Source organism: Drosophila biarmipes, chromosome 2R (assembly GCF_025231255.1).
Source record: "Drosophila biarmipes strain raj3 chromosome 2R, RU_DBia_V1.1, whole genome shotgun sequence".
In the NCBI taxonomy this organism is placed as follows: Eukaryota; Metazoa; Arthropoda; class Insecta; order Diptera; family Drosophilidae; genus Drosophila; species Drosophila biarmipes.
Genome location: NC_066615.1, coordinates 1,986,463 through 2,007,328, shown reverse-complemented (window position 1 = coordinate 2,007,328; position 20,866 = coordinate 1,986,463). Strand labels below are relative to the sequence as shown.

General features: G+C 38.1%; 1 protein-coding gene across 2 annotated transcripts in view; it reads right to left on the bottom strand.

The window, feature by feature from the left end:
- Window positions 1–332: 332 nt before the first annotated feature.
- Window positions 333–20,866, bottom strand: part of LOC108030941 (putative inorganic phosphate cotransporter) — a 41,354-nt gene continuing 20,820 nt past the window's right edge. The window contains exons 1-4 of one of the 2 annotated variants that reach the window (XM_050887919.1): window positions 7,849–7,942; window positions 6,408–6,544; window positions 5,275–6,348; window positions 333–715 (exon numbers count right to left, since the gene is read on the bottom strand). In XM_050887919.1, the coding sequence (XP_050743876.1) occupies window positions 482–715; window positions 5,275–6,348; window positions 6,408–6,544; window positions 7,849–7,918 (1,515 nt within the window). In that variant the 5' untranslated portion in view covers window positions 7,919–7,942 and the 3' untranslated portion in view covers window positions 333–481. Of the gene's footprint in view, window positions 716–5,274; window positions 6,349–6,407; window positions 6,545–7,848; window positions 7,943–20,866 lie in introns of those variants that run through there. The other variant, XM_044091321.2, reaches the window with a different exon arrangement.

Sequence of the window (20,866 nt, the reverse complement as noted above, 5' to 3'; positions counted from 1 at the left end):
ATCGTTTAAAAACAAAACAAAAAATAAAAAATGAATGAAAACTATATTTTAGTAATGTCGTTATGTATTGAGAGTGCAGAAAAAATATTTAGGATAAGTCAAATAACGGAGGCCACATAATTGAATATGTGGCTAAGCATCGGTTTTTTGTATTCATTTCCTAAGATTAACTTTGGGTGGATTTGGCTCGTTTTCGAAGACCCACACGGAGTGATTGCTGTTTTTGCTCGGGCTCATAATTAGAAGACCAAACCTCTGTACACTTCTGTCACATTTTAGCCTTATTCCTGTGCACTACGGTTTGCATACAAATGCTAGCAAAAAACAGAAAATTACTTTATTCAAAGAAACAGTAAGTGTTTTTTATTCAATTTCTGCGACCATGGAAAGAAATGAGTGCAAACAAGAAGTTAAAATACATGGGCACGGTGGCATGTTTTACGATGTATTTTATCGGTGCTAGCTATATAAAGTTCCCATCCTACGCTAATTGCATAGTCGACTCGTGTCCATCAGCCATCATTGATTTTCCAGGCGCTAATATTTTTATGTCTCTCTTTGAATCCGCATTAAGCCTGAGATCCGGGGTCCTTAGATAGTCTTCGGCATCCCAGAGCTGCAGGTCAGTGGTGCCCCAAATTAGGTACACCAGGTTGCCAAAGAAAAAAACAACGGCGGTCATGGCAAACACGATCTGCCACTGACTTCTCGAACCCTAAGTAAATAAAGAGAAATGTAAGTGAAATAAATAACATTCTTTTCGACTATTGTGAGTAATAAAAAAGCGTATTGTTTCCAGCTTCGCTTGCGGAGTAATTGCTATCGGATATCTATAAGCAAATATAATAATACTAAATGCAGTTTTTATACCCTTGCAGAGGCTACAATGATTTCAATTAGAAGTTTTCACTGCGTTGCAGAAAGAGACGTTTCCGATCCCATAAAGTATATCTTGCTCAGCATCGATCGATCTAGCCATTTCTACGCAAACTAGTCTCTCAGTTTTAAAGCTATCGGGCTGAAACTTAATTTCGTATTAAATTTTTATGAAAATCGGACGACTATATCATATAGCTGCCTTAGGAACAATCGGGAAATTAGTGGGAAAATAATATGAAAGAAGAACCTTTGGCAAGCCGAAGTAGTGTACCCTTGCAGTTGTAAGAAATATTCAACTTTAGTAACCCCATGCAACATTTTTGAGGATTGTTGCTGACTTTAGTGATATTTAAGAAAAATGATTTCATTCATTTTTTAGACCAATTTTTTGACATCTATATGTTAGAGTAGTCCGATTTTTATTATATTGAATTCAAAATTCTTAAAAATATAAAAAATTATATTCCCAATATTAAAAGATAATATTTCAAAAAGCCCCAAAGCTATAATTTGTTTAATATTATTTTCCCGCCTATTTTCCGATCGTTCCTATGACAGCTATATGATATAGTCGCCCGATTTTAATAAAATTTAATTTGAAATTCAGAACTAATTAAAAAAAAATGTTATATTCAAGCTAAGAAGGTTACATGCTAGGAAACACCAAAAATATAATTTTCAAAAAAATTTTCCCCGATAGTTCCAATGGGAGCTATAAGATATAGTTGTTCGATCCGGCTGGTTCCGACTCATATACTACCTGACATAGAAAGAAGACTTTTGGTAAAGTTTCAGCCCGATAGCTTCAAAACTGAGAAACTAGTTTGCGTAGAAAGGGCGGACAGACGGACATGGGTAGATCGCCGAATATATATACTTTATGGGGTCGGAAACGTCTCTTTCACTGCGTTTCAAACTGCTGACTGAAATCATTATACCCTCTGCAAGGGTAGCAAAAAAATGAATTGACAAATCTTTTGCCCATAATTTTGATAACGCGATATTCAGACAAGGCATTTTTGACTGGCATTCAAGGTATGTCAAAATACTTTTCTAACGACTCATAGCAAAGCCTTCAGCTATAGTAGTTCAAAAATTACTGGTGTACAGAATTAAGATAATTATAGCTGTTTTATGGCCAATTTAGATAGTTTTCCAAATCCAAAGTCTATATCTCTATCTGTTTTAAAACACACAAAGTGTTTAATTTCTTAAAAATAATAATAATAATAATAATAAGTGAGATAAGAACTAGGCTTGTATTATATAATATTTATAAAATTAACGAAATAATTATAAAAAAGTAAACAAGTGTATCAGGATTTAGCCGCAAATAGATATTTTTTAGTTATAATTTTTGTAAGTTTGTAAAAAAATATTATACAATATAAAAGTAAAATAAATATTAAGTTATTAGTGGGTAATTATCCCCACCGGCCCAACATTTAAAACCTTTACACTTTTAACACTTTTTCTCCCAAACCAATTGATTTTTTTAAAGTCAATTCTTTTATTTTTCGAAACATTCGGAGGATAGTAGTCGCCTTCGCACACCCTCCTGGTGCACTCCGTGGACTGCCGACCACAGTGATGTATCAAGCAAAACACTTCTTAACGAAATAACCCTTACGTCTCGATCGCGCACCAAACGTACAAAAGTTCTGATATCGACTTTTATGACGAATAATGCTTGTTAATTCGGCTAAATAAATACACTTTCTAAATAGTCGTTGGCAGTCGATCGCAGCAACCCCTTACCTCGTTAAAGGTGTTTTTCTTTGATATCAGACGTTTTTGTTATGCTTTTGCATAATAATAATTTAAGTCAGAAATTTGCTACGCAGTGAGTGAGACTTTTCTTAACCCATAAAGTGTATATATTCTTGATCAGCATCAAAAGACTAGTCGACCTCGCTATGTCCGTCTGTCCAATTCTACGCAAACTAGTCTTGAAGCTTTCAGGACAAAACCATTCCAAAAGTCCTTTTTATATTGCATGTAGTATAAGTATAAGTAGTATAGTATAAGTATAAAAAGATGGATGGGAAGAAAACAAAAACTATTTTAAAAAATTACAATGTTGATGTTTTTTAAATATTAACTTCTACTCTTGAGAATATCATTCGTTATTTATTTCAGAATTTTGAAAAAAAAGAAAAAATTAGACGACTATTTCCTACATCTGCCTTAGGAACGATCGATTAATAAATGTCAAAGTAATACAAATACCGATAAGTTTCATTTTCGGCAAACATATATGGTTGTAAATTGAAATGAGACGGAATCTTACTTTTCTGTAGTTAGTTTTTAGTTAAGGATTGTTGGTAGCTTTAGTAATATTAAAAAATAACTTTTATTATTTCTCTGACCGCTTCCTTAACAGCTTTATGTTATAGTAGTCTTATTTATAAATATATATATATAAACACCGAAGCTGTAATTTGTTTCATATTATTTTTCCACCAATTTTCCGGTCGTTCGTATGGCGTCTATATGTTATAGTCGTCCGATTTTGATAAAATTTAATTCGAAATTAAAAACTAATTAAAAAATGTTATTTCCAAGCGTGGTAGGTTATATGTTAAAAAACACCAAAGATATAATTTTTTTAAATTGTTTTTCCGATAACTTCATTGGCAGCTATAAGATCTAGTTGTCCGATCCGACTGGTTCCGACTTAAATACTACCTGTAGTAGAATGAAGACTTTTGGGAAAGTTTCAGCCCGATAGCTTTAAAACTGAGAGAATAATTTGCGTAGAAACGGACAGACGGACGGACAGACGGACATGCCTAGATCGACTCGCCTAGTGACGCTGATCAAGAATATATATACTTTATGGAGTTGAAAACGTCTCCTTCACTGCGTTGCAAACTTCTGTCTGAAATCATTATACCCTCTGCAAGGGTATAAGAAGCTTTTAACATACAATGCTTGCACGGGAACGACATGCAAGGGTATAAAACTTCGGCAAGCATTCCTTTCTTGTTTTAAAAATAATTATAGAATGTGATTTACATTCGCTTTTGCTGTTATCCTCATATTTGAGGTTTGTTAAAAGCATTACATAATAAGTAATCTCAAGGGCTACACGATTAAAAATTTAAAACGAAATCGTTAGATTTAATTTTGAGAACATGGTTTAAAGTGGCTATAAAAATAAACTTTTCATAATAACTCTAAATCTTTTATGTTCAGACAATTTCCCTATGAGAAGAGTATTTAGCACATTAAGTTATTATAGCCATATAGCACGTCTGTCTAGCATTACTTGGTTAGTTACTATTAGCCTTCAAAATCTGACTTTGTTTATTTCCCGCTAAAGCAGGGGCTTTTTCTAAAAGTGGTAGAACAAAAGTTTTCCATCTCGAGCTACTTCATACACATTTATTGTCTCCAAGACCCAAAAATAAAAAAGGGTTGCATAAAAACTAACAAACAAAGACAAACATTTTCATTTTGGGAAGAGGAAGAAATTTTTTCCCGATAGTTCCAATGGGAGCTATAAGGTATAGCTTTCCGATTCGGCTTGTTCCGACTTATATACTACCTGCAGTAGAAAGAAGACTTATGTGGAAGTTTCAGCCCGATAGCTTAAAAACTGAGAGACAAGTTTGCGTAAAAAGACGGACGGAAATGGCTAGATCATTGTATTATACTGATTTCAGTCAGAAGTTTGCAACGCAGTGAAGGAAACGGTTCCGACCCCATTAAGCTATCATAACTATCATTGGAACAATTCGAAAATTGGTGGAAAAAGAATATAAAACAAATTATTGCTTTAGGTGCTTTTTGACATATTATCTTATAATATTGGGAATATAATCTCTTATATTTTTAAGAATTTCGAATTTAATTTAATCTACAATTCAATCTAATATACAGATGTAAAAAAATTGTCTTAAAAAAGAATGAAGTAATTTTTTTTTTAATATCACTGAAGTCAGCAACAATCCTTAAAAATTGTACATGGTGTTACTAAAGTTGATTATTTCTTACAACTGTAAGCGCATTCAAACTTCGACTTGCCGAACTTAACATCCTTTCTTGTTTTTGGAATTACTTTTGAACAAAACATCGGATTTCAACAAATGAGGTGTCGTTCGACGCGTTATTATCCCCCTATCTCCAGCAGCTCCTATTTTGTAAATTTTCGTTTTTACACTTTCACCGCCTTTTCCCCAAATAAATTAAAATTTCTGAAGTCTTGGTATGCAATTTTCTTATTATTTGTGTTTCTTTTTTAAATTGGTGCATCACTTGTTACGCACGGACCATCAAAGGACATAATAGTAATAGTGGTAAAATTCAAGGATTTACGTTATCGAAGGTCGTTTATATGAGCAAAATAGTTTTGTGCTACGAGTAACAATGGCGTTAATAGTCAGTACTTACTGGATCGGTAACAATGACGCCAACTAATAGCGGCGTTAAAAGCGGAAATAAATTTCCAATGCCGTTTACAATAGCCATTAGCATGCCTGAGTGGTTGGGCGACATGTCGATGATGGTCAAGATGCTGCCTATTCCAGACCCGGCGTTTAAGCCAGCATTTATTGTCATCAGAGCGAGAGCCAGACTGGTCTGACTTTTGTCCAGAAAGCCAATCCCGATAAGAGCCGTCGCCGGTCCCCAATACGAAACCGTGTTAATTGTCTTGCGTAGCGTGGTTAAGGACATCCAATGTCGAGACATGGACACGTCAGCGAAGACTAGGTATACATAGGACATAGCCCACATGGCTAGAAAGGGCAAAGCCGAGTAGAGTGCATTGCTTTTAATGTCCATTTCCAGGATGCCGTGCAAATAGGATGGAGTTTGCAGCTGCATGGTGGAATTCGCCCACCCCTGAGCGCCCCGCACTATTAGAAGTGCATAGAATGGAACGGAAGTCCAGATGGCTCGCCAAGGAATGGGAATCTTTTGGGCGTGGAAGCCATCGCCCCGCTTTGTTGATCGTTCAATGTGCTCTCGTTCCCGGTCACCAATCAGACGGGAGCTAGGGGCGTTATTTGAGCCGAAAGTCACCCAGAGAAGACACCACAGTCCACAGGTGGCAGCCGACACGTAGAAAATTCCCGGCCACCCCATGGAGCTGTTTGCTATTAGACCACTGCTAGCCATGGCTAGAACTGACCCACAGTCAGCCCCTGAGTAAGCAAAGGCGCCCAGCCGGTTGCGATCCTCCGGCGGAGACCACTTGGCCAGGTGCTCGTGAACACATGGAAATATTAGACCTTGGAAGAGGCCCTCCACGATGCGTATGGTGCAGAAGGCTTGCCAGCCGCCCCATGCCACACAGTATGGCGTTAGACCGCTCAGGACGGCCGTGCCCAGCGTTGGGATGAGCAGCACCACTTTAGCCCCAAAGCGCCGAACCAGAAAACCGGCAGGAAATTGGGTGACGATGTAGCCCCAGTAAAAGCTAGACAGGATGTACGACTGCTGCGCTACTGTCCAATTGAACTCCTGAAAATTGAATTTCAGAGGTTACTGAGCGACGAAGGCGCCGATCAAATAGCACTCACCGGAAAGTTGTCATTGGTGGTGGCTGCATCCGTCATGGCCACTACGCCCACGCTAACGCCGAGCCGTGCTGTGTAATTTACCACGATGGCCAGAAAGAGCAGAAAGGCTTGTAGGTGACGTATGCCAATAACAGGACCTAGATATACGCGAAAGAAAGAATTAACCTTTAATAATTTCAAAACGAAATCACATAACTACAAAGAAAACAGAACACGCTAGAGTCAATGTTATAGACCATTTAATAGCAGTTACTCAGCTACAGGAAGTGCCTCGAAGATAGAAATATGCAGCAAAGCGAATGTTTATAATTGCGCATCCAAAACTGAGCCACGCCAAACCTCGATTTCTAATATGCTTACAACTTTCTAAGGATTGTACGATTTTGACTTAGCATAGTATAATTTACAAGTCCTTTGAAATTTTGCGCTAAACAGATTTAAGCGTGGCCGTAAGAATGCTATATAAGAACCTCATAAATCTAGATTCCAAATCCCAACATTCTTATAGTTTCAGAGATATTTGCGTCAATACGTAGTAGTAATCCTGATCGAGAATGTATAGGGGAGGGTAGGGTATACTGACGAACGGTTTCTAAGTCATTTTTCCAAATATTAATATTTCTCAAAAGTCTAAAAACAAAAAGTTACTGACATCTATTGATTATATTCCCGTAAAAGTGATTTTTCCTCCAATGAAATACAAATTTAAGATTAAGCCCAAAAATGTACTCTGCATTTCTGGTCGTAAATTGAACAAATTAAGTTGTTTTTTGTTATCGGATTTAGAAAAGAAACAAATAACGATATAATGTTAGCAAATACCGAAGCAAAATAAATCTTCATAGCCTACAAAATGTTCGTCACGATAATCTACAGGGTACTTTTGAAAATATGGTCTTTTATACGGCTCAAAAAAATATATATAATGCAGCAAAGCGATATTTTAGGGCGCCACCTAACGGCTATTTCAGTAGATATTATGTAGGCGGCTGACAGATTTAAGCGTTTAAACCGTTTGTTGGCGTTAGAGTGGACGTGGCACCCCGCTGACAAACAAACTTGCGCTGCGCAGGAAAATTTTTTTTAATTAATATTTATTTATTTTTTTGACCGTTTTGTTTATAGCTACGTGTATGCTGGATTCGTCAAATTTGTATTAAATTGAATTAAAAATTCTTAAAAATAAAATAGCGTTTCCGACCCCAAAAAGTATATATATTCTTGATAAGGATCCCTAGCCGAGTCGATCGATGTCCGTCCGTCCATATGAACTCTGAGATCTCGGAAACTATAAGAGGTAGAATATTCATACATGGCATACAGATTGCTGGGCTTCCTATGCAGCGCAAGTTTGTTTGTTTGTTTGTTTGTTAAAATCACAAAGTATATTAATCGTCAATAAGCCCTCCTTAGACTGCGAAAGTTCCTGAGTATACTTAACATCCTTCATATCTTCTTGATGCTGCTTCACTCTCCCTTTCGTGCCCTTGCAGAAATTGATAATTTGGCATGTCTATGGTGTGAGATCCTTCTGCAACAAAGCTAAGATATTGCTTGATTAAATTTAGTAATGTTTTAGAACAGTCCGGCTTCTTATAGGGTTGAAGTTGATGGGAAGTCGGGTTTATATCGTCTGACTTTTCTCTTGAAATTTGTTAATTCGGTCAGCTGCAGGGAACTGTTATTTATGGCAATTGATTCCCGATGTGCCAAGCCTAGTGCCTTGCGCCCGAGGTTTAATAGGTCGAAGTCTTGGAAATTCAGTAGTTATTAGCTTAGAACACAGGTAAACCCTTAAGGTGAGGTCAATGGGTCCAGGTTGCCAAAAATCAAGATCTGCAGGGAAGGCACACTCTTAGGAATGTTAAGAGAGTGTGCAATCGGTAATGATGGCTGTTCGAAAATGACTGTGGAAATAATAAATACCTCTACTGGTGATTCAAAACCAGAGGTACATGACGATAGCTTTAGTATTGACTTGGTCGCTGTTGTTATCTTTCTTCCGATTCCCGATATTTCAATCGGTAACGACATTTCCTTAAGAGAGAGCAGATTCTTGAGAAAAGATTCACCTGAGACCCGAAATCCATTACAGCGCGACCGGTAGGTCCTTCTAATGAGACCTTGGCGGTCGCAAGCAGAACCTGTCCTCTGGGGTTTTCGTTGGTTTATGCGCCGGCCACTAGATAGCTAGTAAGTCCTTTGTGTAACATTGAATGATGCCGCTGATGGCAGTTTCGACAAGTAGACAGTGACGCAAAGTTTTCAACTTTATGAGCTGAATACAAACAATTTGTGCATGCCCCTACTTGAATAATAGCCTGGCGCCGCATTTTGGCGTCCATTTCGTGAAAACGGCCTTAAAGTGATGTGGTTCTAGGTGACAAATCTTGCAGCTTTCTTCGTTGCGGACTGGCTGATGGCGGAGTGTTGTAGTAGATTGTCCACCTATCGTTTCCAGCATGCAAGCGGGCCGCTAATTAAACGACAGTACACTCCCTAACGTTGGAATTTCTATTGCTGAATTTTCCAATAATGTTAGAGCCTGTTGGTCTGTAAAGGCTTTCGCACTGTGTCATGTACTGCTCAAAGCTGTTGCGCAGATCCTTTGATTGGCACGTAATCAACGGTTCCTCATATTGCCGAAAAGATTAAAATTTTTCCTTTTTGGTACCTGGCTTTAAGTCGTTGCCAGGTGTCGTCGTATCTGCCTTGGGAGAAGGCAGTATCTGTCAAAATGTTTCTTTCTTCGCCGCAGAGTGATCCTTGTAGAATATGCAGCTTTTAGCTGGCTCAGTATGGTTTATATACACTTATTTCACAATTAGATCGTGAATCAGGGGCCAATCTAGATATTCGCCATGTTAGTCGGCAATACTGATTGGCGGTAGAGGAAGATTTAGGCTCAATAGAGAGTCGTTTTCTCGAAGCATGGATATATAGTATATTTTTCATATAAGGTCTGAAATCGCCTCAGGCGTGTTATGGAGATCATTATAGGCCTGTCTCAATAATTCTCATTGGACCCCCAGTTGGCGTTGTAAAGCTGGGGTGATGGTTAGCGCATTTGATGCAAGAATAAGAGATAATTATAATTCGTTGCAACGCCTCTGTAGCTGAATAACCACGCCGATCAATAAGTCACTCTAGATTTGCTTGACTAACTGGTCCATTGTGTTGTTTTGTATTCGCCGAAGTGCCTTTTGAGGTCTGCTTGCTGGCGCCATATTGTCTTTGATTGCTAGCTGATATTTCTCTACCATCTCCTATAATGCTGTGAGACTTGAGGTCACAGAGCTGCTGCCAGAGATCGCTCAACTGATTTAGCTTACTAGAATATTAATTTGCTGCGTATCCTGTGAAGCTGGATAAGCTATGGTATCCTGTGAAAGGATACGGGCAAAAGGTAGGAATTTTTTGTTAATACGCTCAACCTGATTAATGTGTGTGGTACGTACTCCAGACAAATGAAGCATATTCCAATCTGGACCTAATGAGTGATGAAAATAGGCTTGATTTCATGTACGGATCATTAAATTTCGTCGAATTTCATTCGAAAAATTCATACATAGCGTATGCTTTTGGCATACATGTGATTAATGAAAGTAAATTTGGCATGAAACATAACTCCTAGGTCCAGGGACTTTTTTCTTAAGGAAAGAATATGGGAACCAATGGAATATGAGCAAAGGATATTAATTACTCGCTTGCTGTACCTAACGTAGAAACATTTTGACAAGTTTGGAGGAAATTTTTTATGTGAAGACCAATTCCCTACTCTCACTAGGTCGTTTTGAAGAAGTTCACCATCAGAGATTGAGTTCACAAACCTAAATATTTTAAGATCTTCCGCAGATAACAGGAATTTAGAGCTTTTTATGCAATGGCTTATATCATTTATGAAGATGATGCAAAGGAACGGACACAATACACTTCCCTGAGGAAGGCCAGAAGTTGTGTAGCGGCTACTGAAGCACCAGAAAAAATATCCTTTAGGTTTTTAAGCTTAGCTTAGATTCAAGCCATAAATATTAATAAGCCCGGCCTACTTAGTTTTTTTTGGAAATGCCAACTGACCGTACTAGAGTAGAGCTGCTAAGCTCTTTCAAACCACAGCTGTTAGTAAGCTCGGCTTACTTAGTATTTTTTTGTTAGAGATGCCAACTGACCATATCGATAGTAATCAGTTGTGTTAGAGTAGGGCTGCTTAGCTTTGTGGCGATCATGCTTTCTGCCATCTGGCATCTCTGGAAACTATATATCAAAAAACACTCTCTGGTGACACACTCCTTTTAAGCACCACGCTAGAAAGCTCTAAAAAAGTAGAGATCTAATTTCATCACATTTTAACCACTCACATGTAAAAAAGTACAAAATACACATAAACCATAATTGAGGCATACCAGTTCTGCGTTTTACTTAAGTGCAGTACTCACTGTGGTTTGAAGACAAACCATGATATGGTGACCCCGACGATTCGAACATCTGGAATTAAAAGGAACGCACCTCGACTTACCCAGAACTTTAACATTACCTCAAACAATGCCGGATAACGAAGACATCGTCGACGCGCAGGAACCATTCTTGATCCGGGTGCTGTTAACTCGCTATTTGCCAAGGTGCCTTTCCCTCAATTACATTCCATCACCAACATCGAAATGTTTTTCACTAAAGTGAAAAGCTGGTTTTTGCTGCAAGGCCTTGGTGCACGCAAGGAACAAGAGAAATACGCAGCAGTAATCGCGAATGCTGATCCCAAATACCTGGATCAAGTGCACGACCTTGTCAATAACCCACCACAAACCAACCCGTACTCAACCCTTAAGCAAGCAATTTTGTCCAAATTTGCCGAATCAGAGATGGTCCGCCTCGACAGACTTGCTACAGGAATTCAACTAGGCGACGGTCTACTCAGCCAACTTCAGCAAACTAACGCCACCAATGACAAATCGGTTGTACGTCGCTACTGGATCAAGCGCTTACTAAGTACTGCGCGTGCTGTTATCGTAGGTCTGCTCGAAAGCTCTCCCAACACCACCCTCGCGCACCTTGTAACTGCTGCCGATGCTGTGATGGATTCCCCTAACAACACACAGCTGGTTAAACGCCTGGATAACAATGACCAGATGCTACAGCAGATCAACAACAAGCTAAGGCACCTCCCTGGCACCACCAATCAGCAACGCGGCCGCAACTGCAATCGATCGCCCAGCAACAACAGCTTCCGGAGTAACACACCATCCAGGGACAATTCTAACGCTCAATTTTGCTGGTACCACAACAAGTACGCGGACATTGCGCAACGTTGCATCCAAGCGTGCGCTTTCCATGCCAACAACAGTTCTAAAAACTAAGCTCCACCGTTGGAAATTAACAGGGCAGGTCCGACGGTCGTAACCCAAATGCCTTACAACGCTACTCATTGCTTAAAGTAAAAATCTGCAAAATTTCATCCTCCAAACGTCTCTTCGTTCCGGATTCCAAATCCGGTAAAAGTTTTCCCAACCACACTGGAACAGACGTATCTGTTATACCACCAAAAACCATTAATCGACACATTATAGCTATTACTAACCATTCTCTATTCGTAGCCAATGGAAGAGCAATCCAATCTCGGTTTGCCAACAATCAATTGCGGAGATCAAAACATATAGCATTTACTGCGAATTCTTTAAACTACTGAAAGAATTTAAGGGCATCACACAGCTTAACTCATCTCCTCCTCAAGCAACAACCGCCAACGTCACACACTGCATTGAAACCAAGGACTTTCCACCATTCGCCAGGCCCAGAACACTTACACCAAAAAAATTCCAAGCAGCAAAAAGTGAGTTCTAGTATTTGATCAACCTTGGCGTTTTTCGTGCGTCAAAAAGCTCTCAATGCCCAAACCATCCCAGATCGATATGCTCTACCACACATACAAGACTACCCTAACATATTTTTCGGGGTCATGATCGAAAAATGGGAGTTATCTGCAGGAGGGTGATTCCGTACAGAGACTGTGTGCCCTGAGGGTTTGCTGTGCGTTCCGCACGGTATCCAATGACGCGGCACTAGTTATTTCAGGAGTAATACCGATGGACCTGCTATCAGTGGAGTCAGTGGGTATCCGCGCAGGTAGCACAGGCGTCGAAACTGTCGAATCCCTACGAAAAAGGTGCAGACAACTCACCATTGCAAAGTGGCAGGAGAGGTGGGCAAATAGCAGCAAAGGACGATGGACGCATAAGCTTATCCCAGAACTGCAGAGATGGCTGGGAAGGAAGCATGGACATGTGGACTTTTACTTAACGCAACTGCTGACAGGACATGGATGCTTTAAATACTACTTGAATAGGTTTAAGCATGAACGTTATCCGGATAATGAAGACGCAGAGCACGTATTTTTTGTCTGTCCGAGATTTGAAAATGAACGTCGAGATCTGAGCATAAGGGTTGGGAGGACGCCAGCCGTTTGTAACCTGGTGGAAATTATGCTTGAATCAGAAGTAAATTGGTCCGCTGTATGTAACATGGCCACAATAATTCTTAAAAAACTGCGCATCGCAGAAAGGCTGCGAAATTCCAATAGGATAGTATCCTAGAGAGCCCTTAGGGCATTCCCCCCCCGGCGAAGTAATACCTAACGGCAGTACCGCCGGGGAAGCGGGGAGGGGGTGGAGTTTTTACTGGGTTAGAGTCCCAGACACTAACAAAAAAAAAAAAAACATATTTTTCGGAAGCACGTATTTTCAATGATCGATCTAAGCCGATCTGATCACCTTCTACAGGCGACTCTTGCCAAATGCAATTAAACATCAGGCACCGCCTAACCACCTTATCCCTGAAAGATTGACATTACTCCAATCACTGGGAATACCGCCACCATCAACGATTGAATGTAAGCGAACTATTGCAGAGGCAACATTACTTGTACATCCAGAACACTCTGTGCCACTGTCTCTTTGCAAGTGCAAGAGGGCCAGTTCCAACCAATGGGATTTTTATACCCTTTCAGAGGGTATACGGATTTCAGTCAGAAGTTAGCAATGCAGTGAAGGAGACGTTTTCGACCCCATAAAGTATATATTCCTGATCAGAGCATCAATAGACGAGACAATACAGCCATGTCCGTCTGTCTATCCGTCTGTCTGTCCGTCTAGCAGTCTGTCACTTCTACGCAAACTAGTCTCTCCGTTTTAAAGCTATCGGGCTGAAACTTTACCAAAAGCCTTCTTTCTATTGCAGGTAGTATATGAGACGGAAACAGCAAGATCAGACAACTATATCTTATAGCTCCCATAGGAACTATCGTGGAAAAAATTAAAAAACAAGAAAGGAAGTTAGCTTCGGCAAGTCGAAGCTTGTATACCCTTGCAATTTTAAGAAATAATTCTAAAGTTAATTATTTCTATTATAAATAATTTTTTCATATTATTCTCCCACTAATTTCAAGATTTTTCCTATGACAGCTATATGATAGTCTTCCGATTTTGATCAAATTTAATTCGCAATTCAGAACTAATTTAAAAGTGTTATTTCCAAGCATAGACGGTTATGTGTTAAAAAACACCGAAGATATAATTATTTCATATTATTTTACCACTAATTTTCCTATCTTTACTATGGCAGCTATATGATATCGTCGCTCGATTTTGATAAAATTTAATTTGAAATTCCGAATTAATTAAAAAATGTTATTTCTTAGCTTAGAAGGTTATATGTTAAAAAATGCCGAAAATATAATTATTTTTTAATTTTTTCCCCGAAATTTCTTATGGGAAAGTTTTAGCCCGATAGCTTCAAAACAACAAGAAAGGAAGTTGAGTTCGGCAAGCCGAAGTTTGTATAAAATAGCTGACATAGAAACGATCGGAAAATTGTTGGGAAAATAACATGAAACAAATTATAGCTTTGGGGCCTTTTGACATATTATCTTATTATATTGGGAAAATAACTTTTTATATTTTTAAGAATTTTGAATTCAATTTAATAAAAATCGGATTATTCTAACGTACAGATGTAAAAAAAATGGTCTGAAAAAAGGAAGGAATTAGTTTTTTTATATATCACTGAAGTCAGCAAACAATAATTTAAAATTTCACATCGTGTTACTAAAATTGAATTTTTCTTATAACTGCAAGGGTATAAAAACTTTGGCTTGCCGAAGTTACTTTCCCTTCTTGTTCAGTGTAAAATTAACTAAAACCTAACGCAAATATAGCACATATGATCGAGAGCAACTCGCTATATACCTCAGCATCATCTATCGAACATGAAATTTGTGACTACAATTCTCAGCCTCGCACAAGCAAGTTGCGAAGAACTTAAACGGCACCACAGCATTGCTGTTAAAGTCAATAAGCATTCCCAACTCTAAAAACTCGATAATTTGCCAATTTGCTACTTCCAGCATGCGACCTTTTGTTCCAGAGCCTCTCAGGAAGATCGTCATCAGCAAACTACACAATATTTCTCACAGTGGAGGTGGATCAACAATAAAACTTATCAAGCAACGCTTCGTATGGCCCTCATTGCACAAGGGGATTTCTCAATTCGTTAAGCAGTATATTCCTTGCCAAAAATCGAAAATTTCTAGACACGTCCGCTCGCCGCTGCAGCAGTTTACGCTTCCTGAACAAAGATTCGACCACATCAATCTGGACCTCATCGGACCATTACCCCAATTAGGCTAATATATATATACACGTTGGCCAGAAGCCATCGCAAACCAGGACATACACGCCAAAACGCTAGATTTTTCACTCATCGGCTCGTAGATCTTAAGATTTGGAGTTCCAGCTCGCAGCACAACAGATCAGGGCAGACAGTTTGAGTGCTAATTGTTTCATAAATTGTCACGACTGCTAGGAATAGATCACCTTCACACAACAGCGTACCACCCGCAAGCAAACGGAATCATCGAATCATCATCATGGCACAGAACTCTAAAGGCAGCCATTATGTGAGAAAACCGTGTAAATTGGCCACAAAAACTTTCACTGATCCTGCTCGGGCTGCGTTGAGTATTCAAACAAGCACACATCACAAGCACATCAGCACAACTTGTGTACGGAACAACCCTTCGCCTTCCAGGAGAATTTTTTTTATCAAAAGTCCAATTTTCAACCGCAAACAGACTTCGCAAATAAACTGGAGGAAATCATGCGAGAAATACGGCCCATCCAGACGGCACAGCACGATACTTCTAAGGCATTTGTTTTTAAAGATCTGAAACAGGCAGCCCACGTCTTCCTACGCAACGACACCGGCGATCTCTTTAACCCCCTTACGACGGACCCTTTGAAGTAAAAGAAAAGCAATCCAAATACTTCACCATAAGCACTGGCACTCGAAGCATTAAGGTGTCTATAGACCGACTCAAGCTCGCTTTTATCGAAACTAAGCAGCCAATTATTCCACCCTCGAATCCATCAAGTGACTTTAGCAACAGGATCAAAGACACCGTATAGACCCCTAATGTTAACCAATCTTCAAGACCTCGTCGTACAATTAGACTCCCTATTCGTTTTACAACATGAAGTCTGGGGGAGTACTGTGGCAATCCTGCTTTCTGACATCTAGCATCTCTCGAAACTCCTCAAAAGATATATATAAAAAGCTCTCTCTGGTCACACACTCCTTTTAAGTACCACGCTAGAAAGCTCTTAAAAAGTACAGATCTAAATTTCATCACATTTCAAGTAACAAAGTACAAAATACACAGAAACCATAACTTAAGCCTACCAGTTCTGCGTTTTAATTAAGTGCAGAACTCACTGCGGTTTGAAGACAAACCATAGCTTCGTTTCAAACCACAGGTGTTAGTAATAGATGTTAGGGCTGGATGAACAGGGCTGGCATGATCAGCTGTACCAGGGGATCTTTAAAAAGCTTAGATACCACCATGGTAATTATCACCTGCCATGATTTTCACTGGTAGCCTAGGCCAACATTTTCCGGTTCCGCTCTATTTACTTTCAATCGAGCAACCGCTTAAATGCACTTAAAAATTTAATTCCCAGTCCCAAACAAGTTCGAAATTTTAACTTGGGTACGCGTGCATCTCGTTAGTATTGCGATTCGATAGTGAACAAGAAAGGAAGTTAACTTCGGCAAGCCGACGTTTGTATACCCTTGCAGTTTTAGAAATAAACAAGTTTAGTAAATAATTTTTATACCCTTGCAGAGGGTAGAATGATTTCAGTCAGAAGTTTGCAACGCAGTGAAGGAGACGTTTCCGAAACCATAAAGTATATATATTCTTGATCAGCATCACTAGACGAGATGACATAGCCATGTCCGTCTGTCCGTGCGTCTTTCCGCCGTTTCTACGCAAACTAGTCTCTCAGTTTCAAAGCTATCGGGCTGAAACTTTCCCAAAAGTCGTCATTCTATTGCAGGTAGTACGATATATAAATCGGAACCAGCCGGATCGGAAAACTATATCTTATAGCTCCCTTAGGAACTATCGGGGAAAAAATTAAAAAAAATTGTATATTTAGTGTTTTTTAATATGTACCTTTCTAAGCTTGGATATAACATTTTTAAATTAGTTTTGAATTTCGAATTAAATTTTATCAAAATCGGACGACTATACCATATAGCCCCCATAGAAACGATCGGAAAATTAGTGGTAAAAAAATATTGAAAAATTATATCTTCGGTTTTTTTTTAACATATAACCTCCTACGCTTGGAAATAACATTTTTTATTTGCTTTTGAATATTGAATTAAATTTTATCAAAATCGGACGACTATATCATATAGCTGTCATATATCTTATAGCTCCCATAGGAACTATCAGGAAAAAAATTAAAAAACAAGAAAGGGAGTTAACTTCGGCAAGCCAAATTTTGTATACCCTTGCTGTTATAAGAAATAATAAAATTTAGTAACACCGTAGAATTGTTGCTGACTTTAGTGATATTAAAAAAAAAATTATTTCATTCTTTTTTTCAGACAATTTTTTTGACACCTATATTTAAGAGTAGTCCGATTTTTATTAAATTGAATTCGAAATTCTTAAAAATATAAAAAATTATATTCCCAATATTAAAAGATGGTATGTTATAAAGCCCCAAAGTTATAACTTGTTTCATATTACTTTCCTATTAATTTTCCGATCATTCCTATGACAGCTATATAATACAGTCCTCCAATTTTGTTAAATTAAAAAAAAAAAAAATAAAAAATGTTATTTCCAAGCTTAGAAGGTTATATGTTAAACAACACCAAAGATATAATTTTTCCATATTTTCCGACTAATTTTCCGATCGTTTCAATGACAGCTTTATGATATAGTCGTCCGATTTTGATAACGTTTAATTCGAAATTTAAAACCAATTAAAAAATGTTATTTTCAAGCGTAGGAGATTATATGTTAAATAACACGAAGACATACTTTTTTTTAAATTGTTTCCCCGATAGTTCCTAGGAGAATGGTTCCGACTTATATACTTCCTGCAATAGAAAGAAGACTCTTTGTAAAGTTTCAGCCCGATAGCTTTAAAACGGTGAGACTAGCTTGGGTAAAAACGGACGGACAGATGGCCAGACGGACATGGCTAGATCGACTCGTCTAGTGACACTGATAAAGAAAATATATACTTTATGGGGTCGGAAACGTTTCCTTCATTGCGTTGCAAACTTCTGACTAAAATCATTATACCCTCTACAAGGGTATAACAAATAATAAGTACTTACAAAGGAAAAATAAAAAAAAAATTATGAATTTAATCAAAAATATTTGATTAACCCTTATTAAATTAAAACAAACAAATAAAATTAAACCTGACCCTCGAGCAACATGCGAGGGGGCAACATGCGAGCACAATGACATATGAACGTGTCATTGGGGTGTTACGATTTCTCCCTTTGTTTTCTTTTCTTGTGTCCTTAAATTATATTTTTCCGAATTTATTTATATTTCTTCCGTCTTAGTTATCTTGCTTATAATTTTGTCGCAAGCACGCTCACTTCCTGTTTCGAACTTGTATGAACAATCAACGATATATCATAACCATGTATCCACGATTCATTTTGAGTAAATCAGTGCGACGGTTCTTTTGGTCAAAACTTTGTAATTTTTGCTCAAACATCTCTGCCACGCCCGCACGCCTAAAGCGTACCATCATAACAAAACAATAAAATCAATAAACAGAAATGGTTAGCCTGCAATATTTAAAAAGTCATCCTACTTAAAAAAAAATTAATTAATACAAGATAAAAGTAGAAATACGATTTTGTTTCAAAATCAAAAGCTGTTTAATGCAGCTGTTAATTAAGTTCACCGGAACCAAAATGCTCTATGCAAGAAGAACGCTATAGCCTCGACTATCAGATACCCGTTACTCAGCTTGAGGAGGAAAAATAAAAATGGACATATTATATAGCAGCAAAAAATATTGTAAAGCTAATAATTATAATAATAACCTACCGGCTATTTTAGTAAATGTTTGGGTAAATCGATAGGTATTGATGAAAAAAAAATACGTTTTAGCCAAAAAAATGTTTCTAGAATGACAATTGTAGCCACCACAGTTTTGAGCGGTTAGTGGGCGTGCCACATTTTTTTTCAGTTAAAAATTTTGTTACACAGAGTTAAAGTGGGCGGAGCACCACGGGAATCAGCACTCCAAGTCCTACGGTTCTAGCTTTTATAGTTTCCGAGATCTCAGCGATCATACCGACAGACGGGCATGGCTAGATCGACTCGGCTAGTGATCCTGACCAAGAATATATATACTTTATGGGGTCGGAAACGCTTCCTTCTACCAGTTACATACTTTTCGACGAATCTAGTGTACCCTTTTACTCTACGATTAACGGGTATAATTAAAATGCACAACCAACAGCAGCCCTGACTGAGTCTTATTGCCCAGCGATCGCGGGAATCAAGAAACTTTCCAAGTTTGTTGAGCTCAACTAGGCACATCTTACAAATACTACCCGTGTAAGCATTGTATGAAAAAAGCTTTTCGTTTTTATTAAACTAAGTAACATTTGAATTGCCAAAAATCGCAATATAACAGTCTGTATTATTCGAAATTATTTATCCTGTGGTTTGGATACAGACTTTATTTACATTTTATTAAATATTTTTTTTGATTATTCATATGGAAGATAGAGGATAGTTTTCCGATCCGGCTCGTTTCGATTTACAACTACCTGCAATAGAAATAAGACTTTTGGGAAGGTCTATCCCGATAGTCTTAAAAATAAGAGACTTGTTTGATAGAAATAAATATGACTAGGTCGATTCGTCTGGTGACGGTGATCAAGAGTATGTATATTTTATGGGGTCTTTTCATGCCACAAGGAAGTTTAACTTCTGGATGATTTCTACAGATATCACATCTCGCTCACTAGGCTTAAGTAGTTCTCTTTTTAAAGTGTTCCAATAAACACCCACGCTCGTCGCGTAAAAACCCGTGTTTTTCGTACCCATTTTTCAAAAGGTTTACTGAAGTTTACCAAACAAGACACCTCCCGCCCCAACATTTTGGTCCGGTTGAACCCGGACTTCATAATTCGCGGCTTTTTCCCTTCTGGAATTTTCTCGGATCTTTCCCGGTGGCTTGAACGCTTTATTAAGTTCCACTTATTATTATTATTTGCCGGTCATACAGCAAGTTTTTCGAATTTTACTTCGACAAACTTTTGGTATTATATATTGTCTAAATCCTAAATGTACCTCAATACGGTTATTTGTGCTCGACAATATTCCAGTTTACATTGATCACAATTCCTGTGAGAAAAAAATGATATTCTACAATTCAACCCATATGTTCAAAAAATACTCGTATATTTTTAAAATCCATTGTGTGTAAAATATAACCCAGACACCGTTAAAAATGGATGATTCTTTTTCTTTAAGAATTGAACTCTTTTCTTTTACTATTTTTCCGCTGCGTGCTTATACATATAGTACTTCTAATGCAGTCCTTATACCACAACTTCTAATAGAGACCATTTCAACTACTTTTCTGGTCGTACAATTACTGCTAAACATTTCTAAACATAAAAAAAGCCCTAATATTGGCACGTTTACTTCATCAACGTCATCTGCAATTAAATAGTGTAGGTGACAAAAAGGCGCACCGACCAAATAAAATAATCGAATTCTTACCGGAAACCTTTTCGTCCATTTAACGGTATTCCGCAATTTTTACCCCACATACATAAATCTTCCTTTTCCCCAGTGCACTGTGGGTTTAGGCTCGCAATAAATGTTCATAATAAGCCAAGAAACACTAAATTCCGTAATTTTTTACAATAGACCGACCCCTCGATCAAATTAATAATTGTTCAACTTGCCTGCTCGAGCGTATATATTTACGGATTTGGATTGGTTCCAAAGGACTCTGAGGCAGCCTTAAAGGAACTTCAACGCACCAATACAAGATTATTATTGAGAATTGGGTTTTTTTTATCTTACATTTTTGTGTCTAATCAAACTTTTTACAGTAATTTCA